This window comes from Schistocerca americana, chromosome 11 (genome assembly GCF_021461395.2).
Source record: "Schistocerca americana isolate TAMUIC-IGC-003095 chromosome 11, iqSchAmer2.1, whole genome shotgun sequence".
NCBI classification, from domain to species: Eukaryota; Metazoa; Arthropoda; class Insecta; order Orthoptera; family Acrididae; genus Schistocerca; species Schistocerca americana.
The window spans coordinates 183,806,528-183,832,133 of record NC_060129.1 but is presented as its reverse complement, the minus strand read 5'-3'; the positions used below and the strand labels follow the sequence as shown (position 1 = coordinate 183,832,133).

The 25,606-nt window shown below is 55.7% G+C and overlaps 5 protein-coding genes across 5 annotated transcripts; 1 reads left to right on the top strand and 4 right to left on the bottom strand.

Moving 5' to 3' along the window:
* Positions 1-1,760: 1,760 nt before the first annotated feature.
* Positions 1,761-2,932, bottom strand: LOC124553519 (prestalk protein-like). The gene is made up of 2 exons (XM_047127369.1): positions 2,878-2,932; positions 1,761-2,713 (listed from the first exon to the last, which is right to left on the bottom strand). Exons 1-2 carry the CDS (start codon positions 2,930-2,932, stop codon positions 1,761-1,763), a joined length of 1,008 nt encoding a protein of 335 aa, XP_046983325.1.
* Positions 2,933-5,110: 2,178 nt separating this feature from the next.
* Positions 5,111-9,652, bottom strand: LOC124553517. The gene is made up of 5 exons (XM_047127368.1): positions 9,556-9,652; positions 8,347-9,217; positions 7,201-7,549; positions 6,193-6,452; positions 5,111-5,966 (listed from the first exon to the last, which is right to left on the bottom strand). The coding sequence occupies exons 1-5, from the start codon at positions 9,650-9,652 to the stop codon at positions 5,111-5,113; spliced, it is 2,433 nt and encodes an 810-aa protein (XP_046983324.1).
* Positions 9,653-11,580: 1,928 nt separating this feature from the next.
* LOC124553516 (prestalk protein-like) lies at positions 11,581-12,752 on the bottom strand. Its single transcript, XM_047127367.1, has 2 exons — positions 12,698-12,752; positions 11,581-12,533 (listed from the first exon to the last, which is right to left on the bottom strand). The coding sequence occupies exons 1-2, from the start codon at positions 12,750-12,752 to the stop codon at positions 11,581-11,583; spliced, it is 1,008 nt and encodes a 335-aa protein (XP_046983323.1).
* Positions 12,753-23,174: 10,422 nt separating this feature from the next.
* On the top strand, positions 23,175-24,773 carry LOC124553515. The gene is made up of 2 exons (XM_047127366.1): positions 23,175-23,325; positions 23,371-24,773. Exons 1-2 carry the CDS (start codon positions 23,175-23,177, stop codon positions 24,771-24,773), a joined length of 1,554 nt encoding a protein of 517 aa, XP_046983322.1.
* A 266-nt stretch (positions 24,774-25,039) lies between these two features.
* LOC124553514 (prestalk protein-like) lies at positions 25,040-25,606 on the bottom strand. Its single transcript, XM_047127365.1, has one exon. The coding sequence runs from the start codon at positions 25,604-25,606 to the stop codon at positions 25,040-25,042; it is 567 nt and encodes a 188-aa protein (XP_046983321.1).

Below are 25,606 nucleotides of genomic sequence, written 5' to 3'. Positions count from 1 at the left end.
ATGACTGTAGCCTTCTCAATGACTGCAACGTTCACATTGAGTGCAGCCTCCGCAGGGAGTGCAGCCTCCACATGGAGTGTAGTCTCTGCATGGAGTGCAGCCGTCACTAGGAGTACACATTTCGCAGAAAATGTAGCCTCCACACGGAGTACACCCTTCGCACAGAGTTCAGTCTTTGCATGCAGTGCAGCAGGTTTCACACAGAGTGCAGCCCTCGAACAGAGTGCAGCCCTCGAACAGAGTGCAGCCTTCGCATGGAGTGTAGCCTTCGCATGGAGTGTAGCCTTTGCATGGAGTGTAGCCATTGCATGGAGTGTAGCCTTTGCATGGAGTGTAGCCATTGCATGGAGTGTAGCCTTTGCATGGAGTGTAGCCTTTGCATGGAGTGTAGCCTTTGCATGGAGTGTAGCCTTCGCATGGAGTGTAGCCTTCGCATGGAGTGTAGCCTTTGCATGGAGTGTAGCCTTCGCATGGAGTGTAGCCTTCGCATGGAGTGTAGCCTTCGCATGGTGTGTAGCCTTCGCATGGAGTGTAGCCTTCGCATGGAGTGTAGCCTTCGCATGGAGTGTAGCCTGCGCATGGAGTGCAGCCTTTGCATGGAGTGCAGCCTTCGCATGGAGTGCAGCCTTCGCATGGAGTGCAGCCTTAGCATGGAGTGCAGCCTTCGCATGGAGTGCAGCATTCGCATGGAGTGCAGCCTTCCCATGAAGTGCAACCATCGCACTGTGTGCAGCCTTCGAACGGAGTGCAGCGTTCGCAAGAAGTGCAGCCAACGTAAGGAGCACAGCCTTTGCACAGAGTGCATTCTTTGCACAGGATGCAGCGTATGCACGGGGTGCAGCCTTCGAATGAAATGCAGTTTTCGCATGGAGTGCAGCCTTTGGATGGAGTGCAACCGTTGCTCGGAGTGCAACCTTCGCACGGAGTACAATCCTTGCTCAGAGTGCAACCTTTGCTCGGAGTGCAACCTTTGCTCGGAGTGCAACCTTCGCTCGGAGTGCAGCCTTCGCTTGGAGTGCACCCTTTTCTCGGAGTGCTGCCTTCGCAAGGCGTGCAGCCTTCACAAGGAGTGCAGCCTTTGCAAGGAGTGCAGCCTTCGCAAGGAGTGCAGCCTTCGCAAGGAGTGCAGCCTTCGCAAGGTGTGCAGCCTTTGCAAGGAGTCCAGCCTTTGCAAGGAGTGCAGCCTTCGCAAGGTGTGCTGTCCACGCAAGCCTTGCTGTCCTCGCAAGCCGTGCTGTCCTCACAAGCTTTGCAGTCCTCACAAGCTTTGCTGTCCTCGCAAGCTTTCCTGTCCTCGCAAGCTGTGCCGTCCTCGCAAGCTGAGCCCTCCTCGCAAGCTGTGCTGTCCTCGCAAGCCGTGCTGTCCTCGCAAGCTATGCTGTCCTCGCAAGCTGTGCTGTCCTCGCAAGCTGTGCTGTCCTCGCAAGCCGTGCTGTTCTCGCAAGCCGTGCTGTCCTCACAACCTGTGCTGTCCACGCAAGCTGTGCTGTCCCCGCAACCTGTGTTGTCCTCGCAAGCTGTGCTGTCCTCGCAAGCTGTGTGTCCTCGCAAGCTGTGCCGTCTTTGTAAGCTGTGCCGTCCTCGCAAGCTGTGCCGTCCTCGCAAGCTGTGCTGTCCTCGCAAGCTGTGCTGTCCTCGCAAGCTGTGCTGACCTCGCAAGCTGAGCTATCCTCGCAAGCTGTGCTCTCCTCGCAAGCTGTGCTGTCCTCGCAAGCTGTGCTGTCCTCGCAAGGTGTGCTGCCCTCGCAAGGTGTGCTGACCTAGCAAGCTGTGCTGTCCTCGCAACCTGTGCTGTCCTCGCAAGCTGTGCTGTCCTCGCAAGTTGTGCTGTCCTCGCAAGCTATGCTGTCCTCGCAAGCTGTGCTGTCCTCGCAAGCTGTGCTGTCCTCGCAAGCTGTGCTGTCCTCGCAAGCTGTGCTGAGCTCGCAAGCTGTGCTGTCCCCGCAAGCTATGCTGTCCTCGCAAGCTGTGCTGTCCTCGCAAGCTGTGCTGTCCTCGCAAGCCGTGCTGTCCTCGCAAGCCGTGCTGTCCTCGCAACCTGTGCTGTCAACGCAAGCTGTGCTGTCCCCGCAACCTGTGTTGTCCTCGCAAGCTGTGCTGTCCTCGCAAGCTGTGCTGTCCTCGCAAGCTGTGCCGTCTTTGTAAGCTGTGCCGTCCTCGCAAGCTGTGCCGTCCTCGCAAGCTGTGCTGTCCTCACAAGCTGTGCTGTCCTCGCAAGCTGTGCTGACCTCGCAAGCTGAGCTGTTCTCGCAAGCTGTGCTCTCCTCGCAAGCTGTGCTGTCCTCGCAAGCTGTGCTGCCCTCGCAAGGTGTGCTGCCCTCGCAAGGTGTGCTGACCTCGCAAGCTGTGCTGTCCTCGCAAGCTGTGCTGTCCTCGCAAGCTGTGCTGTCCTCGCAAGCTGTGCTGTCCTCGCAAGCTGTGCTGTCCTCGCTAGCTGTGCTGTCCTCGCAAGCTGTGCTGTCCTCGCAAGCTAAGCTGTCCTCGCAAGCTGTGCTGTCCTCGCAAGCTGTGCTGTCCTCGCAAGCTGTGCTGAGCTCGCAAGCTGTGCTGTCCTCGCAAGCTGTGCTGTCCTCGCAAGCTGTGCTGTCCTCGCAAGCTGTGCTGTCCTCGCAAGCTGTGCTGTCCTCGCAAGCTGTGCTGTCCTCACAAGCTTTGCTGTCCTCACAAGCTTTGCTGTCCTCACAAGCTTTGCTGTTCTCGCAAGTTGTGCTGCCTTCGCAAGTTGTGCTGTCCTCTCAAGTTGAGCTGTCCTCTCAAGTTGAGCTGTCCTCTACAGTTGAGCTGTCCTAAACAGATGGACTGTCCTCTCAAGTTGAGCTGTCCTCTCAGGTTGAGGTGTCCTCTCAGGTTGAGATTTCCTCTCAAGTTGGGCTGTACACTGAAGTTGAGCTGCCCTCTCAAGTTGAGCTGCCCTCTCAAGTTGAGCTGCCATCTCAAGTTGAGCTGCCCTCTCAAGTTGAGCTGCCCTCTCAAGTTGAGCTGCCCTCCCAAGTTGAGCTGTCCCCTCAAGTTGAGCTGTCCTCTTAAGATGAGCTGCCTTCTCTAGTTGAGCTGTCCTCTCAAGTTGAGCTGTCCCCTCAAGTTAAGCTGTCCTCTCAAGTTGAACTGTCCTCTCAAGTTGAGATGTCCTCTCAAGTTGACCTCTCCTTCAAGTTTAGCTGTCCTCTGATGTTGAGCTGTCCTCTTCAGATGAGCTGTCCTCGCTAGATGAGCTGTCCTCTCAAGTTGAGCTGCCCTTTCAAGTTGAGCTGTCCTCTCAATTTAAGCTGTCCTGTCAAGTTGAGCTGTCCTCTCAAGTTGAGCTGTCCTCTCAAGTTGAGCTGTCCTCTCAAGTTGAGCTGTCCTCTCAAGTTGAGCTGTCCTCGAAGGCCGTGCTGTCCTCGCAAGTTGTGCTGTCATCGCAAGCTGTGCTGTCCTCGAAAGCTGTGCTGTCCTCCCAAGCTGTGCTGTCCTCGCAAGCTGTGCTCTCCTCGCAAGCTGTGCTGTCCTCGCAAGCCGTGCTGTCCTTGCAAGCCGTGCTGTCCTCGCCAGGTGTGCTGTCCTCACAAGCCGTGCTGTCCTTGCAAGCCGTGCTGTCCTCGGAAGCCGTGCTGTCCACGCAAGCCTTGCTGTCCTCGCAAGCCGTGCTGTCCTCACAAGCTTTGCTGTCCTCACAAGCTTTGCTGTCCTCGCAAGCTTTCCTGTCCTTGTAAGTTGTGCTGTCCTCTCAAGTTGAGCTGTCCTCTCAGGTTGAGGTGTCCTCTCAGGTTGAGATTTCCTCTCAAGTTGAGCTGTACACTGAAGTTGAGCTGCCCTCTCAAGTTGAGCTGCCCTCTCAAGTTGAGCTGCCCTCTCAAGTTGAGCTGCCCTCTCTAGTTGAGCTGCCCTCTGAAGCTGAGCAGCCCTCTCAAGTTGAGCAGTCCTCTCAAGTTTTGCTGTCCTCTGAAGTTGAGCTGTCCTCTCAAGTTGAGCTGTCCTCTTAATTTCAGCTGTCCTCTCAAGTTGAGCTGTCCTCGCAAGCTGTGATGTCCTTGCAAGCTGTGCCATCCTCGCAAGCTGTGCCATCCTCGCAAGCTGTGCTGTCCTCGCAAGCTGTCCTGTCCTCGCAAGCTATGCTGTCCTCGCAAGCTGTGCTGTCCTCGCAAGCTGTGCTGTCCTCGCAAGCCGTGCTGTCCTCGCAACCTGTGCTGTCCACGCAAGCTGTGCTGTCCCCGCAACCTGTGTTGTCCTCGCAAGCTGTGCTGTCCTCGCAAGCTGTGCTGTGCTCGCAAGCTGTGCCGTCTTTGTAAGCTGTGCCGTCCTCGCAAGCTGTGCCGTCCTCGCAAGCTGTGCTGTCCTCGCAAGCTGTGCTGTCCTCGCAAGCTGTGCTGTCCTCGCAAGCTGTGCTGTCCGCGTCAGCTGTGCTGTCCTCGCAAGCTGTGCTGTCCTCGCAAGCTGCGCTGTCCTCGCAAGCTGTACTGTCCTCGCAAGCTGTGCTGTCATCGCAAGCCTTGCTGTCCTCGCAAGCCGTGCTGTCCTCGCCGGCCGTGCTGTCTTCGCAAGCTTTGCTGTCTTCGCATGTTGTGCTTTCCTCTCAAGTAGTGCTGTCCTCTCAAGTTGAGCTGTCCTCTCAAGTTGAGCTGTCCTCTCAAGTTGAGCTGTCCTCTCAAGTTGAGCTGCCCTCTTATGTTGAGCTGTCCTCCAAAGCTGAGCTGTCCTCTCAAGTTGAGCTGTCCTCTCAAGTTGAGCTGTCCTCGCAAGCCGTGCTGTCCTCGCAAGTTGTGCTGTCATCGCAAGCTGTGCTGTCCTCGAAAGCTGTGCTGTCCTCCCAATTTGTGCTGTCCTCGCAAGCTGTGCTCTCCTCGCAAGCTGTGCTGTCCTCGCGAGCCGTGCTGTCCTTGCGACTTTTGCTGTCCTCGCAAGCTTTGCTGTCCTCGCAAGCTTTGCTGTCCTCGCGACCTTTGCTGTTCTTGCAAGTTGTGCAGTCCTCGCAAGTTGTGCTGCCCTCTCAAGTTCAGCTGTCCTCACAAGTTGAGCTGCCCTCTCAAGTTGAGCTGCCCTCTCAAGTTGAGCTGCCCTCTCAAGTTGAGCTGCCCTCTTATGTTGAGCTGTCCTCCAAAGTTGAGCTGTCCTCTCAAGTTGAGCTGTCCTCTCAAGTAATGCTGTCCTCGCAACCTGTGCTGTCCACGCAAGCTGTGCTGTCCCCGCAACCTGTGTTGTCCTCGCAAGCTGTGCTGTCCTCGCAAGCTGTGCTGTCCTCGCAAGCTGTGCCGTCTTTGTAAGCTGTGCCGTCCTCGCAAGCTGTGCCGTCCTCGCAAGCTGTGCTGTCCTCGCAAGCTGTGCTGTCCTCGCATGCTGTGCTGACCTCGCAAGCTGAGCTGTCCTCGCAAGCTGTGCTCTCCTCGCAAGCTGTGCTGTCCTCGCAAGCTGTGCTGTCCTGGCAAGGTGTGCTGCCCTCGCAAGGTGTGCTGACCTCGCAAGCTGTGCTGTCCTCGCAAGCTGTGCTGTCCTCGCAAGCTGTGCTGTCCTCGCAAGTTGTCCTGTCCTCGCAAGCTGTGCTGTCCTCGCAAGCTGTGCTGTCCTCGCAAGCTGTGCTGTCCTCGCAAGCTGTGCTGTCCTCGCAAGCTGTGCTGAGCTCGCAAGCTGTGCTGTCCTCGCAAGCTGTGCTGTCCTCGCAAGCTGTGCTGTCCTCGCAAGCCGTGCTGTCCTTGCAAGCCGTGCTGTCCTCGCAACCTGTGCTGTCCACGCAAGCTGTGCTGTCCCCACAACCTGTGTTGTCCTCGCAAGCTGTGCTGTCCTCGCAAGCTGTGCTGTCCTCGCAAGCTGTGCCGTCTTTGTAAGCTGTGCCGTCCTCGCAAGCTGTGCCGCCCTCGCAAGCTGTGCTGTCCTCACAAGCTGTGCTGTCCTCGCAAGCTGTGCTGACCTCGCAAGCTGAGCTGTTCTCACAAGCTGTGCTCTCCTCGCAAGCTGTGCTGTCCTCGCAAGCTATGCTGTCCTCGCAAGGTGTGCTGCCCTCGCAAGGTGTGCTGACCTCGCAAGCTGTGCTGTCCTCTCAAGCTGTGCTGTCTCCGCAAGCTGTGCTGTCCTCGCAAGCTGTGCTGTCCTCGCAAGCTGTGCTGTCCTCGCTAACTGTGCTGTCCTCGCAAGCTGTGCTGTCCTCACAAGCTGTGCTGTCCTCGCAAGCTGTGCTGTCCTCACAAGCTTTGCTGTCCTCACAAGCTTTGCTGTCCTCACAAGCTTTGCTGTCCTCGCAAGCTTTGCTGTCCTCGCAAGTTGTGCTGCCTTCGCAAGTTGTGCTGTCCTCTCAAGTTGAGCTGTCCTCTCAAGTTGAGCTGTCCTCTACAGTTGAGCTGTCCTATACAGATGGACTGTCCTCTCAAGTTGAGCTGTCCTCTCAGGTTGAGGTGTCCTCTCAGGTTGAGATTTCCTCTCAAGTTGGGCTGTACACTGAAGTTGAGCTGCCCTCTCAAGTTGAGCTGCCCTCTCAAGTTGAGCTGCCATCTCAAGTTGAGCTGCCCTCTCAAGTTGAGCTGTCCTCTCAAGTTGTGCTGTCCTCTCAAGTTGAGCTATCCTCTCAAGTTGAGCTATCCTCTCAAGTTGAGCTATCCTCTCAAGTTGAGCTATCCTCTCAAGTTGAGCTATCCTCTCAAGTTGAGCTATCCTCTCAAGTTAAGCTATCCACTCAAGTTGAGCTATCCTCTCAAGTTGAGCTGTCCTCGCAAGCTGTGCTGTCCTCGCAAGCTGTGCTGTCCTCTCAAGTTGTGCTGTCCTCTCAAGTTGAGCTGTCCTCGCAAGCTGTGCTGTCCTCGCAAGCTGTGCTGTCCTCGCAAGCTGTGCTGTCCTCGCAAGCTGTGTTGTTCTCGCAACTTTTACTGTCCCCACAAGGTGTGCTTCCCTCGCAAGGTGTGCTGTCCTTGCAATGTGTGCTGTGCTGTCCTCAAAGTATGCTGTGTTCACAAGGTCACATACACTAACTACGTGTTCTGTCATTGTGAGGATTGCAAAAGCATCTGTTACTCAACTTGCAAGAGTTACCTTGCATGGAGAAGTGACTGCTTACCCAACACTTACTCTGTACATTAGAGATACTGTGCATGCAAGAGTTGCAGCACACACTATTCATGTTCTATCAGGTAAAACCGCTGAATGTGAAGTTCTTCCTATTCATTTTAGTGTATCTGTACATGCAAGTGTTACTATATACATTAAGGTTGCTGCAAATGAAACAGTTACTGAACGTACTAGAGTAATGGCATCCACTAGGTTAATCAAAAAGTTTGTTGTCCTCGCAAGCTGTGCTGTCCTTGCAACCTGTGCTGTCCTCGCAAGCTGTGCTGTCCTCTCAAGCTGTGCTGTCCTTTCAAGCTGTGCTGTCCTCGCAAGTTGTGCTGTACTCGCAACTTGTGCAGTACTGTCAACTTGTGCTGTCCTCACAAGTTGTGCTGTACTCGCAACTTGTGCAGCACTGTCAACTTGTGCTGTCCTCACAAGTTGTGCTGTCCTCGCAAATTGCGCTGTCCCCACAAATTGTGCTGTCCCCGCAAGGTGTGCTTCCCACACAAGGTGTGCTGTCCTTGCAATGTGTGCTGTGCTGTCATCAAAAAGTATGCTGTGTTCACAAGGTCAGATACACTAACTACATGTTCTGTCATTGTGAGGATTGCCGGTGTCAATATCTGTGCCGTCAATGTAAGCTGTACTGTCCTCACAGATTTTGCACTCATCATAAGGTGAGCAGGAATGGCATGGCACAATATGCACTTATCAGAAAATGTGTTTTTCCTCCCAACATGTTGTACCTTAATATGGTGTTCTGTCCTCGCTTCTTTAACGGTCCTGAAAATATTTGCTGTTCTCATAAGATACGCCGTCCTCAAAAAGTATGCTGCTGCACAAGGTGTGTTGTCCTCGAAAGATGTCCTTTCCTTGCGGGCTGTTTTGTCCTTGCAAGGGGTGTGCATTCTGTGCAAGGTGAGCTGTCCTCACTGGTTGTGCTGTCCATGAAAATTATTCTGCCCCCCACATGGTGAGCTGTACTGCCAACATGTGCTAACCTCATAATGAGTGCAGCAATCAGAAGGCATGCAGTCATTGGAACACATAATTTTTCACAAAATATGCCATCTTCATATATTGTCCTATCCCCACACAGTGTACTAACATTACAAGGCATTCTCTCCTCATGGGGTAAGCCTCCCTTATAAAATGTCCTCTCATTCCAACATGTGCTCTCCCTTTAAGGTGTGCGGACTGCCTAAAGTGAGCTGTCCCCTGCATATCTGCCATCTTCTTAACACTTGATGTACTCAGTAGGTGTGCAATTTTATTGGTGTCTTGTGTTCTGAAGGTGTCTTTGCAGGGCGAGCTGTCTTCACAAGGCATCCTAACTTCACAGGTGTGCAGTCTTCACTAAGTGTGCAGTGCTTGTGAGGTGTGCTGTCCCTGCATGGTGTGCCATCCTCACATGGTGTGCCATCTTCGAATGATGTGCCATCCTCGAATGGTGTGCCGTCCTCGAATGGTGTGCCGTCCTCGAATGGTGTGCCGTCCTCGAATGGTGTGTCGTCCTCGAATGGTGTGCCGTCCTCAAATGGAGTGCCGTCCTCGAATGGTGTGCCGTCCTCACTTGGTGTGCCGTCCTCGCTTGGTGTGCCGTCCTCGCAAGGTGTGCCGTCCTCGCTTGGTGTGCCGTCCTCGCAAGGTGTGCCGTCCTCGCAAGGTGTGCCGTCCTCGCAAGGTGTGCCGTCCTCGCAAGGTGTGCCGTCCTCGCAAGGTGTGCCGTCCTCGCAAGGTGTGCCGTCCTCGCAAGCTGTGCCGTCCGCGCAAGGTGTGCCGTCCGCGCAAGGTGTGCCGTCCGCGCAAGGTGTGCCGTCCGCGCAAGGTGTGCCGTCCGCGCAAGGTGTGCCGTCCGCGCAAGGTGTGCCGTCCGCGCAAGGTGTGCCGTCCTCGCTTGGTGTGCCGTCCTCGCTTGGTGTGCCGTCCTCGCTTGGTGTGCCGTCCTCGCTTGGTGTGCCGTCCTCGCTTGGTGTGCCGTCCTCGCAAGGTGTGCCGTCCTCGCAAGGTGTGCCGTCCTCGCTTGGTGTGCCGTCCTCGCTTGGTGTGCCGTCCTCGCTTGGTGTGCCGTCCTCGCTTGGTGTGCCGTCCTCGCTTGGTGTGCCGTCCTCGCTTGGTGTGCCGTCCTCCCTTCGTGTGCCGTCCTCGCTTGGTGTGCCGTCCTCGCTTGGTGTGCCGTCTTCGCGAGGTGTGCCATCCTTGCAAGCTGTGCTGTACTCACATACAATGCATGACAAGCCCACCTTGCAGAGCAAGCTGAGCTCACATTGTGTGGTTCTACCATCCCAAGATGTTCTGTCCTCACATAATGCGCTGTCCTCAGTAGGGATGCTGCCCTCAAAAGGAGTGGTGTCCACGCTTCACGTTCTGTCCTTCAATAGAGTCACTTCCTAATAGTATGTGCCATCTCCCATCAGTGTAGTCTCTCACAATCTGTACTGTCTTTCGAATGTGTGTTGCCCCTGGTAGCTGTGCTTCCCTTTCATGGTGAGCTGTGAGGTGCGCTGACAAGTGCGACTGATATCAGAATGTATGCTCCTCTACCTGTAGCAACATGTCTCTTTCTTAAATTAACTTCCTCACAATCTGGGATTATTTCATTAAGAGAGTTATCGCACAAGGTGTACTGCCTACACGTCATGATGCTTGGACATGGTTTGCAGTCCTTACACTGCATGACGTCCACAAAGATCTTCTCACTTAATAGGAGTGATGAAATCAGACTATGCAGTAATAACAGTGTGTAAAGACTTTGCAAGGTGTGCAGAATTTTTAAGGAGTGCAGCCCTTGCAAAGAGTGAGACTTTCAATGACTGTAGCCTTCTCAATGACTGCAACGTTCACATTGAGTGCAGCCTCCGCAGGGAGTGCAGCCTCCACATGGAGTGTAGTCTCTGCATGGAGTGCAGCCGTCACTAGGAGTACACATTTCGCAGAAAATGTAGCCTCCACACGGAGTACACCCTTCGCACAGAGTTCAGTCTTTGCATGCAGTGCAGCAGGTTTCACACAGAGTGCAGCCCTCGAACAGAGTGCAGCCCTCGAACAGAGTGCAGCCTTCGCATGGAGTGTAGCCTTCGCATGGAGTGTAGCCTTTGCATGGAGTGTAGCCATTGCATGGAGTGTAGCCTTTGCATGGAGTGTAGCCATTGCATGGAGTGTAGCCTTTGCATGGAGTGTAGCCTTTGCATGGAGTGTAGCCTTTGCATGGAGTGTAGCCTTCGCATGGAGTGTAGCCTTCGCATGGAGTGTAGCCTTTGCATGGAGTGTAGCCTTCGCATGGAGTGTAGCCTTCGCATGGAGTGTAGCCTTCGCATGGTGTGTAGCCTTCGCATGGAGTGTAGCCTTCGCATGGAGTGTAGCCTTCGCATGGAGTGTAGCCTGCGCATGGAGTGCAGCCTTTGCATGGAGTGCAGCCTTCGCATGGAGTGCAGCCTTCGCATGGAGTGCAGCCTTAGCATGGAGTGCAGCCTTCGCATGGAGTGCAGCATTCGCATGGAGTGCAGCCTTCCCATGAAGTGCAACCATCGCACTGTGTGCAGCCTTCGAACGGAGTGCAGCGTTCGCAAGAAGTGCAGCCAACGTAAGGAGCACAGCCTTTGCACAGAGTGCATTCTTTGCACAGGATGCAGCGTATGCACGGGGTGCAGCCTTCGAATGAAATGCAGTTTTCGCATGGAGTGCAGCCTTTGGATGGAGTGCAACCGTTGCTCGGAGTGCAACCTTCGCACGGAGTACAATCCTTGCTCAGAGTGCAACCTTTGCTCGGAGTGCAACCTTTGCTCGGAGTGCAACCTTCGCTCGGAGTGCAGCCTTCGCTTGGAGTGCACCCTTTTCTCGGAGTGCTGCCTTCGCAAGGCGTGCAGCCTTCACAAGGAGTGCAGCCTTTGCAAGGAGTGCAGCCTTCGCAAGGAGTGCAGCCTTCGCAAGGAGTGCAGCCTTCGCAAGGTGTGCAGCCTTTGCAAGGAGTCCAGCCTTTGCAAGGAGTGCAGCCTTCGCAAGGTGTGCTGTCCACGCAAGCCTTGCTGTCCTCGCAAGCCGTGCTGTCCTCACAAGCTTTGCAGTCCTCACAAGCTTTGCTGTCCTCGCAAGCTTTCCTGTCCTCGCAAGCTGTGCCGTCCTCGCAAGCTGAGCCCTCCTCGCAAGCTGTGCTGTCCTCGCAAGCCGTGCTGTCCTCGCAAGCTATGCTGTCCTCGCAAGCTGTGCTGTCCTCGCAAGCTGTGCTGTCCTCGCAAGCCGTGCTGTTCTCGCAAGCCGTGCTGTCCTCACAACCTGTGCTGTCCACGCAAGCTGTGCTGTCCCCGCAACCTGTGTTGTCCTCGCAAGCTGTGCTGTCCTCGCAAGCTGTGTGTCCTCGCAAGCTGTGCCGTCTTTGTAAGCTGTGCCGTCCTCGCAAGCTGTGCCGTCCTCGCAAGCTGTGCTGTCCTCGCAAGCTGTGCTGTCCTCGCAAGCTGTGCTGACCTCGCAAGCTGAGCTATCCTCGCAAGCTGTGCTCTCCTCGCAAGCTGTGCTGTCCTCGCAAGCTGTGCTGTCCTCGCAAGGTGTGCTGCCCTCGCAAGGTGTGCTGACCTAGCAAGCTGTGCTGTCCTCGCAACCTGTGCTGTCCTCGCAAGCTGTGCTGTCCTCGCAAGTTGTGCTGTCCTCGCAAGCTATGCTGTCCTCGCAAGCTGTGCTGTCCTCGCAAGCTGTGCTGTCCTCGCAAGCTGTGCTGTCCTCGCAAGCTGTGCTGAGCTCGCAAGCTGTGCTGTCCCCGCAAGCTATGCTGTCCTCGCAAGCTGTGCTGTCCTCGCAAGCTGTGCTGTCCTCGCAAGCCGTGCTGTCCTCGCAAGCCGTGCTGTCCTCGCAACCTGTGCTGTCAACGCAAGCTGTGCTGTCCCCGCAACCTGTGTTGTCCTCGCAAGCTGTGCTGTCCTCGCAAGCTGTGCTGTCCTCGCAAGCTGTGCCGTCTTTGTAAGCTGTGCCGTCCTCGCAAGCTGTGCCGTCCTCGCAAGCTGTGCTGTCCTCACAAGCTGTGCTGTCCTCGCAAGCTGTGCTGACCTCGCAAGCTGAGCTGTTCTCGCAAGCTGTGCTCTCCTCGCAAGCTGTGCTGTCCTCGCAAGCTGTGCTGCCCTCGCAAGGTGTGCTGCCCTCGCAAGGTGTGCTGACCTCGCAAGCTGTGCTGTCCTCGCAAGCTGTGCTGTCCTCGCAAGCTGTGCTGTCCTCGCAAGCTGTGCTGTCCTCGCAAGCTGTGCTGTCCTCGCTAGCTGTGCTGTCCTCGCAAGCTGTGCTGTCCTCGCAAGCTAAGCTGTCCTCGCAAGCTGTGCTGTCCTCGCAAGCTGTGCTGTCCTCGCAAGCTGTGCTGAGCTCGCAAGCTGTGCTGTCCTCGCAAGCTGTGCTGTCCTCGCAAGCTGTGCTGTCCTCGCAAGCTGTGCTGTCCTCGCAAGCTGTGCTGTCCTCGCAAGCTGTGCTGTCCTCACAAGCTTTGCTGTCCTCACAAGCTTTGCTGTCCTCACAAGCTTTGCTGTTCTCGCAAGTTGTGCTGCCTTCGCAAGTTGTGCTGTCCTCTCAAGTTGAGCTGTCCTCTCAAGTTGAGCTGTCCTCTACAGTTGAGCTGTCCTAAACAGATGGACTGTCCTCTCAAGTTGAGCTGTCCTCTCAGGTTGAGGTGTCCTCTCAGGTTGAGATTTCCTCTCAAGTTGGGCTGTACACTGAAGTTGAGCTGCCCTCTCAAGTTGAGCTGCCCTCTCAAGTTGAGCTGCCATCTCAAGTTGAGCTGCCCTCTCAAGTTGAGCTGCCCTCTCAAGTTGAGCTGCCCTCCCAAGTTGAGCTGTCCCCTCAAGTTGAGCTGTCCTCTTAAGATGAGCTGCCTTCTCTAGTTGAGCTGTCCTCTCAAGTTGAGCTGTCCCCTCAAGTTAAGCTGTCCTCTCAAGTTGAACTGTCCTCTCAAGTTGAGATGTCCTCTCAAGTTGACCTCTCCTTCAAGTTTAGCTGTCCTCTGATGTTGAGCTGTCCTCTTCAGATGAGCTGTCCTCGCTAGATGAGCTGTCCTCTCAAGTTGAGCTGCCCTTTCAAGTTGAGCTGTCCTCTCAATTTAAGCTGTCCTGTCAAGTTGAGCTGTCCTCTCAAGTTGAGCTGTCCTCTCAAGTTGAGCTGTCCTCTCAAGTTGAGCTGTCCTCTCAAGTTGAGCTGTCCTCGAAGGCCGTGCTGTCCTCGCAAGTTGTGCTGTCATCGCAAGCTGTGCTGTCCTCGAAAGCTGTGCTGTCCTCCCAAGCTGTGCTGTCCTCGCAAGCTGTGCTCTCCTCGCAAGCTGTGCTGTCCTCGCAAGCCGTGCTGTCCTTGCAAGCCGTGCTGTCCTCGCCAGGTGTGCTGTCCTCACAAGCCGTGCTGTCCTTGCAAGCCGTGCTGTCCTCGGAAGCCGTGCTGTCCACGCAAGCCTTGCTGTCCTCGCAAGCCGTGCTGTCCTCACAAGCTTTGCTGTCCTCACAAGCTTTGCTGTCCTCGCAAGCTTTCCTGTCCTTGTAAGTTGTGCTGTCCTCTCAAGTTGAGCTGTCCTCTCAGGTTGAGGTGTCCTCTCAGGTTGAGATTTCCTCTCAAGTTGAGCTGTACACTGAAGTTGAGCTGCCCTCTCAAGTTGAGCTGCCCTCTCAAGTTGAGCTGCCCTCTCAAGTTGAGCTGCCCTCTCTAGTTGAGCTGCCCTCTGAAGCTGAGCAGCCCTCTCAAGTTGAGCAGTCCTCTCAAGTTTTGCTGTCCTCTGAAGTTGAGCTGTCCTCTCAAGTTGAGCTGTCCTCTCAATTTCAGCTGTCCTCTCAAGTTGAGCTGTCCTCGCAAGCTGTGATGTCCTTGCAAGCTGTGCCATCCTCGCAAGCTGTGCCATCCTCGCAAGCTGTGCTGTCCTCGCAAGCTGTCCTGTCCTCGCAAGCTATGCTGTCCTCGCAAGCTGTGCTGTCCTCGCAAGCTGTGCTGTCCTCGCAAGCCGTGCTGTCCTCGCAACCTGTGCTGTCCACGCAAGCTGTGCTGTCCCCGCAACCTGTGTTGTCCTCGCAAGCTGTGCTGTCCTCGCAAGCTGTGCTGTGCTCGCAAGCTGTGCCGTCTTTGTAAGCTGTGCCGTCCTCGCAAGCTGTGCCGTCCTCGCAAGCTGTGCTGTCCTCGCAAGCTGTGCTGTCCTCGCAAGCTGTGCTGTCCTCGCAAGCTGTGCTGTCCGCGTTAGCTGTGCTGTCCTCGCAAGCTGTGCTGTCCTCGCAAGCTGCGCTGTCCTCGCAAGCTGTACTGTCCTCGCAAGCTGTGCTGTCATCGCAAGCCTTGCTGTCCTCGCAAGCCGTGCTGTCCTCGCCGGCCGTGCTGTCTTCGCAAGCTTTGCTGTCTTCGCATGTTGTGCTTTCCTCTCAAGTAGTGCTGTCCTCTCAAGTTGAGCTGTCCTCTCAAGTTGAGCTGTCCTCTCAAGTTGAGCTGTCCTCTCAAGTTGAGCTGCCCTCTTATGTTGAGCTGTCCTCCAAAGCTGAGCTGTCCTCTCAAGTTGAGCTGTCCTCTCAAGTTGAGCTGTCCTCTCAAGTTGAGCTGTCCTCGCAAGCCGTGCTGTCCTCGCAAGTTGTGCTGTCATCGCAAGCTGTGCTGTCCTCGAAAGCTGTGCTGTCCTCCCAATTTGTGCTGTCCTCGCAAGCTGTGCTCTCCTCGCAAGCTGTGCTGTCCTCGCGAGCCGTGCTGTCCTTGCGACTTTTGCTGTCCTCGCAAGCTTTGCTGTCCTCGCAAGCTTTGCTGTCCTCGCGACCTTTGCTGTTCTTGCAAGTTGTGCAGTCCTCGCAAGTTGTGCTGCCCTCTCAAGTTCAGCTGTCCTCACAAGTTGAGCTGCCCTCTCAAGTTGAGCTGCCCTCTCAAGTTGAGCTGCCCTCTCAAGTTGAGCTGCCCTCTTATGTTGAGCTGTCCTCCAAAGTTGAGCTGTCCTCTCAAGTTGAGCTGTCCTCTCAAGTAATGCTGTCCTCGCAACCTGTGCTGTCCACGCAAGCTGTGCTGTCCCCGCAACCTGTGTTGTCCTCGCAAGCTGTGCTGTCCTCGCAAGCTGTGCTGTCCTCGCAAGCTGTGCCGTCTTTGTAAGCTGTGCCGTCCTCGCAAGCTGTGCCGTCCTCGCAAGCTGTGCTGTCCTCGCAAGCTGTGCTGTCCTCGCATGCTGTGCTGACCTCGCAAGCTGAGCTGTCCTCGCAAGCTGTGCTCTCCTCGCAAGCTGTGCTGTCCTCGCAAGCTGTGCTGTCCTGGCAAGGTGTGCTGCCCTCGCAAGGTGTGCTGACCTCGCAAGCTGTGCTGTCCTCGCAAGCTGTGCTGTCCTCGCAAGCTGTGCTGTCCTCGCAAGTTGTCCTGTCCTCGCAAGCTGTGCTGTCCTCGCAAGCTGTGCTGTCCTCGCAAGCTGTGCTGTCCTCGCAAGCTGTGCTGAGCTCGCAAGCTGTGCTGTCCTCGCAAGCTGTGCTGTCCTCGCAAGCTGTGCTGTCCTCGCAAGCCGTGCTGTCCTTGCAAGCCGTGCTGTCCTCGCAACCTGTGCTGTCCACGCAAGCTGTGCTGTCCCCACAACCTGTGTTGTCCTCGCAAGCTGTGCTGTCCTCGCAAGCTGTGCTGTCCTCGCAAGCTGTGCCGTCTTTGTAAGCTGTGCCGTCCTCGCAAGCTGTGCCGCCCTCGCAAGCTGTGCTGTCCTCACAAGCTGTGCTGTCCTCGCAAGCTGTGCTGACCTCGCAAGCTGAGCTGTTCTCACAAGCTGTGCTCTCCTCGCAAGCTGTGCTGTCCTCGCAAGCTATGCTGTCCTCGCAAGGTGTGCTGCCCTCGCAAGGTGTGCTGACCTCGCAAGCTGTGCTGTCCTCTCAAGCTGTGCTGTCTCCGCAAGCTGTGCTGTCCTCGCAAGCTGTGCTGTCCTCGCAAGCTGTGCTGTCCTCGCTAACTGTGCTGTCCTCGCAAGCTGTGCTGTCCTCACAAGCTGTGCTGTCCTCGCAAGCTGTGCTGTCCTCACAAGCTTTGCTGTCCTCACAAGCTTTGCTGTCCTCACAAGCTTTGCTGTCCTCGCAAGCTTTGCTGTCCTCGCAAGTTGTGCTGCCTTCGCAAGTTGTGCTGTCCTCTCAAGTTGAGCTGTCCTCTCAAGTTGAGCTGTCCTCTACAGTTGAGCTGTCCTATACAGATGGACTGTCCTCTCAAGTTGAGCTGTCCTCTCAGGTTGAGGTGTCCTCTCAGGTTGAGATTTCCTCTCAAGTTGGGCTGTACACTGAAGTTGAGCTGCCCTCCCAAGTTGAGCTGCCCTCTCAAGTTGAGCTGCCATCTCAAGTTGAGCTGCCCTCTCAAGTTGAGCTGCCCTCTCAAGTTGAGCTGCCCTCTCAAGTTGAGCTGTCCCCTCAAGTTGAGCTGTCCTCTTAAGATGAGCTGCCTTCTCTAGTTGAGCTGTCCTCTCAAGTTGAGCTGTCCCCTCAAGTTAAGCTGTCCTTTTAAGTTGAACTGTCCTCTCAAGTTGAGATGTCCTCTCAAGTTGACCTCTCCTTCAAGTTTAGCTGTCCTCTGATGTTGAGCTGTCCTCTCTAGATGAGCTGTCCTCGCTAGATGAGCTGTCCTCTCAAGTTGAGCTGCCCTCTCAAGTTGAGCTGTCCTCTCAATTTAAGCTGTCCTGTCAAGTTGAGCTGTCCTCTCAAGTTGAGCTGTCCTCTCAAGTTGAGCTGTCCTCTCAAGTTGAGCTGTCCTCTCAAGTTGAGCTGTCCTCGAAGGCCGTGCTGTCCTCGCAAGTTGTGCTGTCATCGCAAGCTGTGCTGTCCTCGAAAGCTGTGCTGTCCTCCCAAGCTGTGCTGTCCTCGCAAGCTGTGCTCTCCTCGCAAGCTGTGCTGTCCTCGCAAGCCGTGCTGTCCTTGCAAGCCGTGCTGTCCTCGCCAGGTGTGCTGTCCTCACAAGCCGTGCTGTCCTTGCAAGCCGTGCTGTCCTCGGAAGCCGTGCTGTCCACGCAAGCCTTGCTGTCCTCGCAAGCCGTGCTGTCCTCACAAGCTTTGCTGTCCTCACAAGCTTTGCTGTCCTCGCAAGCTTTCCTGTCCTTGTAAGTTGTGCTGTCCTCTCAAGTTGAGCTGTCCTCTCAGGTTGAGGTGTCCTCTCAGGTTGAGATTTCCTCTCAAGTTGAGCTGTACACTGAAGTTGAGCTGCCCTCTCAAGTTGAGCTGCCCTCTCAAGTTGAGCTGCCCTCTCAAGTTGAGCTGCCCTCTCAAGTTGAGCTGCCCTCTGAAGCTGAGCAGCCCTCTCAAGTTGAGCAGTCCTCTCAATATTTGCTGTCCTCTGAAGTTGAGCTGTCCTCATTTGTTGAGCTGTCCTCTCAAGTTCAGCTGTCCTCTCAAGTTGAGCTGTCCTCGCAACCTGTGATGTCCTTGCAAGCTGTGCCGTCTTCGCAAGCTGTGCCATCCTCCCAAGCTGTGCTGTCCTTGCAAGCTGTCCTGTCCTCGCAAGCTATGCTGTCCTCGCAAGCTGTGCTGTCCTCGCAAGCTGTGCTGTCCTCGCAGGCCGTGCTGTCCTCGCAACCTGTGCTGTCCACGCAAGCTGTGCTGTCCCCGCAACCTGTGTTTTCCTCGCAAGCTGTGCTGTCCTCGCAAGCTGTGCTGTGCTCGCAGGCTGTGCCGTCTTTGTAAGCTGTGCCGTCCTCGCAAGCTGTGCCGTCCTCGCAAGCTGTGCTGTCCTCGCAAGCTGTGCTGTCCTCGCAAGCTGTGCTGTCCTCGCAAGCTGTGCTGTCCTCGTTAGCTGTGCTGTCCTCGCAAGCTGTGCTGTCCTCGCAAGCTGCGCTGTCCTCGCAAGCTGTACTGTCCTCGCAAGCTGTGCTGTCATCGCAAGCCTTGCTGTCCTCGCAAGCCGTGCTTTCCTCGCCAGCCGTGCTGTCTTCGCAAGCTTTGCTGTCTTCGCATGTTGTGCTTTCCTCTCAAGTAGTGCTGTCCTCTCAAGTTGGGCTGTCCTCTCAAGTTGAGCTGTCCTCTCAAGTTGAGCTGCCCACTCAAGTTGAGCTGTCCTCTCACGTTGTGCTGTCCTCTCAGGTTGTGCTGTCCTCTCAAGTTGAGCTGTCCTCTCAAGTTGAGCTGTCCTCTCAAGTTGAGCTGTCCTCTCAAGTTGAGCTGTCCTCTCAAGTTGAGCTGTCCTCTCAAGTTGAGCTGACCTCTCAAGTTGAGCTGTCCTCTCTAGTTGAGCTGTCCTCTCAAGTTGAGCTGTCCTCTCAAGTTGAGCTGTCCTATCATGTTGAGCTGTCCTCTCTAGTTGAGCTGTCATCTCTAGTTGAGCTGTCCTCTCAAGTTGAGCTGTCCTCTCAAGTTGAGCTGTCCTCTCAAGTTGAGCTGTCCTCTCAAGTTGAGCTGTCCTCGCAAGCCGTGCTGTCCTCGCAAGTTGTGCTGTCATCGCAAGCTGTGCTGTCCTCGAAAGCTGTGCTGTCCTCCCAATTTGTGCTGTCCTCGCAAGCTGTGCTCTCCTCGCAAGCTGTGCTGTCCTCGCGAGCCGTGCTGTCCTTGCGACTTTTGCTGTCCTCGCAAGCTTTGCTGTCCTCGCGAGCTTTGCTGTCCTCGCGACCTTTGCTGTCCTCGCAAGTTGTGCAGTCCTCGCAAGTTGTGCTACCCTCTCAAGTTCAGCTGTCCTCACAAGTTGAGCTGCCCTCTCAAGTTGAGCTGCCCTCTCAAGTTGAGCTGCCCTCTCAAGTTGAGCTGCCCTCTTATGTTGAGCTGTCCTCCAAAGTTGAGCTGTCCTCTCAAGTTGAGCTGTCCTCTCAAGTAATGCTGTCCTCGCAAGCTGTGCTGTCCTCGCAAGCTGTGCTGTCCTCGCAAGCTGTGCTGTCCTCGCAAGCTGTGCTGTGCTCGCAAGCCGTGCTGTCCTTGCTAGCCGTGCTGTCCTCGGAAGCCGTGCTGTCCACGCAAGCCTTGCTGTCCTCGCAAGCCGTGCTGTCCTCACAAGCTTTGCTGTCCTCACAAGCTTTGCTGTCCTCGCAAGCTTTCCTGTCCTCGTAAGTTGTGCTGTCCTCTCAAGTTCAGCTGTCCTCTCAGGTTGAGGTGTCCTCTCAGGTTGAGATTTCCTATCAAGTTGAGCTGTACACTCAATTTGAGCTGCCCTCTCAAGTTGAGCTGCCCTCTCAAGTTGAGCTGCCCTCTCAAGTTGAGCTGCCCTCTGAAGCTGAGCAGCCCTCTCAAGTTGAGCAGTCCTCTCAAGTTTTGCTGTCCTTTGAGGTTGAGCTGTCCTCTCAAGTTGAGCTGTCCTGTCAAGTTGAGCTGTCCTCTCAAGTTGAGCTGTCCTCGCAAGCTGTGATGTCCTTGCAAGCTGTGCCGTCCTCGCAAGCTGTGCCGTCCTCGCAAGCTGAGCCATCCTCACAAGCTGTGCTGTCCTCGCAAGCTGTCCTGTCCTCGCAAGCTATGCTGTCCTCGCAAGCTGTGCTGTCTTCGCAAGCTGTGCTGTCCTCGCAAGCCGTGCTGTCCTCGCAAGCTGTGCTGTCCTCGCAACCTGTGCTGTCCACGCAAGCTGTGCTGTCCCCGCAACCTGTGTTGTCCTCGCAAGCTGTGCTGTCCTCGCAAGCCGTGCTGTCCTCGCAAGCTGTGCCGTCTTTGTAAGCTGTGCCGTCCTCGCAAGCTGTGCCGTCCTCGCAAGCTGTGCTGTCCTCGCAAGCTCTGCTGTCCTCGCAAGCTGTGCTGTCCTCGCAAGCTGCGCTGTCCTCGCAAGCTGTACTGTCCTCGCAAGCTGTGCTGTCATCGCAAGCCGTGCTGTCCTCGCATACCGTGCTGTCCTCGCATACCGTGCTGTCCTCGCGAGCCGTGCTGTCCTCGCAAGCCGTGCTGTCCTCGCAAGCCGTGCTGTCCTCGCAAGCCGTGCTGTCCTCGCAAGCCATGCTGTCCTCGCGAGCCGTGCTGTCCTTGCGAGCTTTGCTGTCCTCGCGAGCATTGCTGTCCTCGCGAGCTTTGGTGTCCTCGTGACCTTTGCTGTTCTCGCAAGTTGTGCAGTCCTCGCAAGTTGTGCTGCCCTCTCAAGTTCAGCTGTCCTCACAAGTTGAGCTGCCCTCTCAAGTTGAGCTGCCCTCTCAAGTTGAGCTGCCCTCTCAAGTTGAGCTGCCCTCTCAAGTTGAGCTGCCCTCTTATGTTGAGCTGTCCTCCAAAGTTGAGCTGTCCTCTCAAGTTGAGCTGTCCTCTCAAGTAATGCTGTCCTCGCAAGCTGTGCTGTCCTCGCAAGCTGTGCTGTTCTCGCAAGCCGTGCTGTCCTCTCAAGTTGAGCTGCCCTCTCTAGTAGAGCTGTCCTCTCAACTTGAGCTGTCCTTTGAAGTTGAGCTGTCCTCTAAAGTTGAGCTGTCCTCTCAAGTTGAGCTGACCTCTCAAGTTGAGCTGTCCTCTCAAGTTGAGCTGTCCTCTCAAGTTGAGCTGTCCTCTCAAGTTGAGCTCTCCTTCAAGTTGAGCTGTCCTCTGAAGTTGAGCTGTCCTCTCTAGATGAGCTGTCCTCTCTAGATGAGCTGTCCTCTCAAGTTGAGCTGTCCTCTCAAGTTGAGCTGTCCTCTCAAGTTGAGCTGTCCTCTCAAGTTGAGCTGTCCTCTCAAGTTGAGCTGTCCTCTCAAGTTGAGCTGTCCTCTCAAGTTGAGCTGTCCTCTCAAGTTGAGCTGTCCTCTCAAGTTGAGCTGTCCTCTCAAGTTGAGCTGTCCTCGCAAGCCGTGCTGTCCTCGCAAGCTGTACTCTCCTCGCAAGCTGTGCTGTCCTCACAACCTGTGCTGTCCTCGCAAGCCGTGCTGTCCTCGCAAGCCGTGCTGTCCTCGCAAGACGAGCTGTCCTCGCAAGCCATGATGTCCTCGCAAGCCGTGCTGTCGTCGGAAGCCGTGCTGTCCTCGCAAGCCGTACTGTCATCGCTAGCTTTGCTGTCCTCGCAAGTTGTGCTGTCCTCGGAAGTTGTGCTGTCCTTTAAAGTTGAGCTGTCCTCTTCAGTTGGACTGTCCTCTCAAGTTGAGCTGTCCTCTCAAGTTGAGCTGTCCTCTCAAGTTGAGTTCTTCTCTCATATTGAGCTGTCCTCGCAAGCCGTGCTGTCCTCGCAAGCTGTGCTGTCCTTGCAAGCTTTGCTGTCCTCGAAAGTTGTGCTTTCCTCTCAAGTAGTGGTGTCCTCGCAAGTTGAGCAGTCCTGTTAAGCTAAGCTGCCCTCTCAAGTTGAATTGCCCTATCAAGTTGAGCTGTCCTCACAAGTTGTGCTGTCCTCTCAAGTTGTGCTGTCCCCTCAAGTTGAGCTGTCCTCTGAAGTGTAGCTGTCCTCTCAAGTTGAGCTGTCCTCTCAAGTTGAGCTGTCCACTCAAGTTGAGCTGTCCTCTCAAGTTGAGCTGTCCTCTCAAGTTGAGCTGTCCTCTCAAGTTGAGCTGTCCTCTCAAGTTGAGCTGTCCTCTCAAGTTGAGCTGTCCTTTCAAGTAGAGCTGTCCTCGTAAGCTGTGCTGTCCTCGCAAGCCTTGCTGGCCTCGCAAGCTGTGCTGTCCTTGCAAGCTGTGCTGTCCTCGCAAGCTGTGCTGTCCTCGCAAGCCGTGCTGTCCTCGCAAGCCGTGCTGTCCTCGCAAGCCGTGCTGTCCTCACAAGCTTTGCTGTCCTCGCAAGCTGTGCTGTCCTCGCAAGCTGTGCTGTCCACGCAAGCTGTGCTGTCCTCGCAAGCTGTGCTGTCGTCTCAAGTTGAGCTGCACTCTCAAGTTGAGCTGCCCTCTTAAGTCGAGCTGTCCTCTCAAGTTGAGCAGTCAAGTTGAGCTGTCCTCTCAAGTTGAGCTGTCCTCGCAAGTTGAGCTGTCCTCTCAAGTTGAGCTGTCCTCTCAAGTTGAGCTGTCCTCGCAAGCCGTGCTGTCCTTGCAAGCCGTGCTGTCCTCGCCACGTGTGCTGTCCTCACAAGCCGTGCTGTCCTTGCAAGCCGTGCTGTCCTCGGAAGCCGTGCTGTCCACGCAAGCCTTGCTGTCCTCGCAAGCCGTGCTATCCTCACAAGTTTTGCTGTCCTCACAAGCTTTGCTGTCCTCGCAAGCTTTCCTGTCCTTGTAAGTTGTGCTGTCCTCTCAAGTTGAGCTGTCCTCTCAGGTTGAGGTGTCCTCTCAGGTTGAGATTTCCTCTCAAGTTGAGCTGTACACTGAAGTTGAGCTGCCCTCTCAAGTTGAGCTGCCCTCTCAAGTTGAGCTGCCCTCTCAAGTTGAGCTGCCCTCTCAAGTTGAGCTGCCCTCTGAAGCTGAGCAGCCCTCTCAAGTTGAGCAGTCCTCTCAAGTTTTGCTGTCCTCTGAAGTTGAGCTGTCCTCTCAAGTTGAGCTGTCCTCTCAAGTTCAGCTGTCCTCTCAAGTTGAGCTGTCCTCGCAAGCTGTGATGTCCTTGCAAGCTGTGCCGTCCTCGCAAGCTGTGCCATCCTCGCAAGCTGTGCTGTCCTCGCAAGCTGTCCTGTCCTCGCAAGCTATGCTGTCCTCGCAAGCTGTGCTGTCCTCGCAAGCTGTGCTGTCCTCGCAAGCTGTGCTGTCCTCGCAACCTGTGCTGTCCACGCAAGCTGTGCTGTCCCCGCAACCTGTGTTGTCCTCGCAAGCTGTGCTGTCCTCGCAAGCTGTGCTGTGCTCGCAAGCTGTGCCGTCTTTGTAAGCTGTGCCGTCCTCGCAAGCTGTGCCGTCCTCGCAAGCTGTGCTGTCCTCGCAAGCTGTGCTGTCCTCGCAAGCTGTGCTGTCCTCGCAAGCTGTGCTGTCCTCGTTAGCTGTGCTGTCCTCGCAAGCTGTGCTGTCCTCGCAAGCTGCGCTGTCCTCGCAAGCTGTACTGTCCTCGCAAGCTGTGCTGTCATCGCAAGCCTTGCTGTCCTCGCAAGCCGTGCTTTCCTCGCCAGCCGTGCTGTCTTCGCAAGCTTTGCTGTCTTCGCATGATGTGCTTTCCTCTCAAGTAGTGCTGTCCTCTCAAGTTGGGCTGTCCTCTCAAGTTGAGCTGTCCTCTCAAGTTGAGCTGCCCTCTCAAGTTGAGCTGCCCTCTCAAGTTGAGCTGCCCTCTGAAGCTGAGCAGCCCTCTCAAGTTGAGCAGTCCTCTCAAGTTTTGCTGTCCTCTGAAGTTGAGCTGTCCTCTCAAGTTGAGCTGTCCTCTCAAGTTCAGCTGTCCTCTCAAGTTGAGCTGTCCTCGCAAGCTGTGATGTCCTTGCAAGCTGTGCCGTCCTCGCAAGCTGTGCCATCCTCGCAAGCTGTGCTGTCCTCGCAAGCTGTCCTGTCCTCGCAAGCTATGCTGTCCTCGCAAGCTGTGCTGTCCTCGCAAGCTGTGCTGTCCTCGCAGGACGTGCTGTCCTCGCAACCTGTGCTGTCCACGCAAGCTGTGCTGTCCCCGCAACCTGTGTTGTCCTCGCAAGCTGTGCTGTCCTCGCAAGCTGTGCTGTGCTCGCAAGCTGTGCCGTCTTTGTAAGCTGTGCCGTCCTCGCAAGCTGTGCCGTCCTCGCAAGCTGTGCTGTCCTCGCAAGCTGTGCTGTCCTCGCAAGCTGTGCTGTCCTCGCAAGCTGTGCTGTCCTCGTTAGCTGTGCTGTCCTCGCAAGCTGTGCTGTCCTCGCAAGCTGCGCTGTCCTCGCAAGCTGTACTGTCCTCGCAAGCTGTGCTGTCATCGCAAGCCTTGCTGTCCTCGCAAGCCGTGCTTTCCTCGCCAGCCGTGCTGTCTTCGCAAGCTTTGCTGTCTTCGCATGTTGTGCTTTCCTCTCAAGTAGTGCTGTCCTCTCAAGTTGGGCTGTCCTCTCAAGTTGAGCTGCCCTCTCAAGTTGGGCTGCCCACTCAAGTTGAGCTGTCCTCTCACGTTGTGCTGTCCTCTCAGGTTGTGCTGTCCTCTCAAGTTGAGCTGTCCTCTCAAGTTGAGCTGTCCTCTCAAGTTGAGCTGTCCTCTCAAGTTGAGCTGTCCTCTCAAGTTGAGCTGTCCTCTAGAGTTGAGCTGACCTCTCAAGTTGAGCTGTCCTCTCTAGTTGAGCTGTCCTCTCAAGTTGAGCTGTCCTCTCAAGTTGAGCTGTCCTATCATGTTGAGCTGTCCTCTCTAGTTGAGCTGTCATCTCTAGTTGAGCTGTCCTCTCAAGTTGAGCTGTCCTCTCAAGTTGAGCTGTCCTCTCAAGTTGAGCTGTCCTCTCAAGTTGAGCTGCCCTCTTATGTTGAGCTGTCCTCCAAAGTTGAGCTGTCCTCTCAAGTTGAGCTGTCCTCTCAAGTTGAGCTGTCCTCGCAAGCCGTGCTGTCCTCGCAAGTTGTGCTGTCATCGCAACCTGTGCTGTCCTCGAAAGCTGTGCTGTCCTCCCAATTTGTGCTGTCCTCGCAAGCTGTGCTCTCCTCGCAAGCTGTGCTGTCCTCGCGATCCGTGCTGTCCTTGCGACTTTTGCTGTCCTCGCGAGCTTTGCTGTCCTCGCGAGCTTTACTGTCCTCGCGACCTTTGCTGTCCTCGCAAGTTGTGCAGTCCTCGCAAGTTGTGCTGCCCTCTCAAGTTCAGCTGTCCTCACAAGTTGAGCTGCCCTCTCAAGTTGAGCTGCCCTCTCAAGTTGAGCTGCCCTCTCAAGTTGAGCTGCCCTCTTATGTTGAGCTGTCCTCCAAAGTTGAGCTGTCCTCTCAAGTTGAGCTGTCCTCTCAAGTAATGCTGTCCTCGCAAGCTGTGCTGTCCTCGCAAGCTGTGCTGTCCTCGCAAGCTGTGCTGTCCTCGCAAGCTGTGCTGTGCTCGCAAGCCGTGCTGTCCTTGCAAGCCGTGCTGTCCTCGGAAGCCGTGCTGTCCACGCAAGCCTTGCTGTCCTCGCAAGCCGTGCTGTCCTCACAAGCTTTGCTGTCCTCACAAGCTTTGCTGTCCTCGCAAGCTTTCTTGTCCTCGTAAGTTGTGCTGTCCTCTCAAGTTCAGCTGTCCTCTCAGGTTGAGGTGTCCTCTCAGGTTGAGATATCCTCTCAAGTTGAGCTGTACACTCAATTTGAGCTGCCCTCTCAAGTTGAGCTGCCCTCTCAAGTTGAGCTGCCCTCTCAAGTTGAGCTGCCCTCTGAAGCTGAGCAGCCCTCTCAAGTTGAGCAGTCCTCTCAAGTTTTTCTGTCCTCTGAGGTTGAGCTGTCCTCTCAAGTTGAGCTGTCCTGTCAAGTTGAGCTGTCCTCTCAAGTTGAGCTGTCCTCGCAAGCTGTGATGTCCTTGCAAGCTGTGCCGTCCTCGCAAGCTGTGCCGTCCTCGCAAGCTGAGCCATCCTCACAAGCTGTGCTGTCCTCGCAAGCTGTCCTGTCCTCGCAAGCTATGCTGTCCTCGCAAGCTGTGCTGTCTTCGCAAGCTGTGCTGTCCTCGCAAGCCGTGCTGTCCTCGCAAGCTGTGCTGTCCTCGCAACCTGTGCTGTCCACGCAAGCTGTGCTGTCCCCGCAACCTGTGTTGTCCTCGCAAGCTGTGCTGTCCTCGCAAGCTGTGCTGTCCTCGCAAGCTGTGCCGTCTTTGTAAGCTGTGCCGTCCTCGCAAGCTGTGCCGTCCTCGCAAGCTGTGCTGTCCTCGCAAGCTGTGCTGTCCTCGCAAGCTGTGCTGTCCTCGCAAGCTGCGCTCTCCTCGCAAGCTGTGCTGTCCTCGCAAGCTGTACTCTCCTCGCAAGCTGTGCTGTCCTCACAACCTGTGCTGTCCTCGCAAGCTGTGCTGTCCTCGCAAGCCGTGCTGTCCTCGCAAGACGTGCTGTCCTCGCAAGCCAT

Excerpts from the sequence above, each read along its gene's own strand:
- LOC124553519 (XM_047127369.1), bottom strand. The coding sequence starts at position 2,932 with ATGGCAGCTCAACTTGAGAGGGCAGCTCAACTTGAGAGGGCAGCTCAA. Across the intron at positions 2,714-2,877 it reads GAGGGCAGCTCAACTTCAGT|GCAGCACAACTTGCGAGAAC; the intron begins GTACAGCCCAAC and ends CAACTTGCGAAG.
- LOC124553517 (XM_047127368.1), bottom strand. The coding sequence starts at position 9,652 with ATGACGTGTAGGCAGTACACCTTGTGCGATAACTCTCTTAATGAAATA. Across the intron at positions 7,550-8,346 it reads GAAGACTGCACACCTGTGAA|CACAGCACACATTGCAAGGA; the intron begins GTTAGGATGCCT and ends TTTTGATGACAG. Across the intron at positions 6,453-7,200 it reads TAGTGGATGCCATTACTCTA|CTCAACTTGAGAGGGCAGCT; the intron begins GTACGTTCAGTA and ends TTGAGATGGCAG.
- LOC124553516 (XM_047127367.1), bottom strand. The coding sequence starts at position 12,752 with ATGGCAGCTCAACTTGAGAGGGCAGCTCAACTTGAGAGGGCAGCTCAA. Across the intron at positions 12,534-12,697 it reads GAGGGCAGCTCAACTTCAGT|GCAGCACAACTTGCGAGAAC; the intron begins GTACAGCCCAAC and ends CAACTTGCGAAG.
- LOC124553515 (XM_047127366.1), top strand. The coding sequence starts at position 23,175 with ATGCTGTCCTCGCAAGCTGTGCTGTCCTCGCAAGCTGTGCTGTCCTCG. Across the intron at positions 23,326-23,370 it reads GTCCTCGCAAGCTGTGCTGT|CTGTGCCGTCCTCGCAAGCT; the intron begins GCTCGCAAGCTG and ends CGTCCTCGCAAG.
- LOC124553514 (XM_047127365.1), bottom strand. The coding sequence starts at position 25,606 with ATGGCTTGCGAGGACAGCACGTCTTGCGAGGACAGCACGGCTTGCGAG.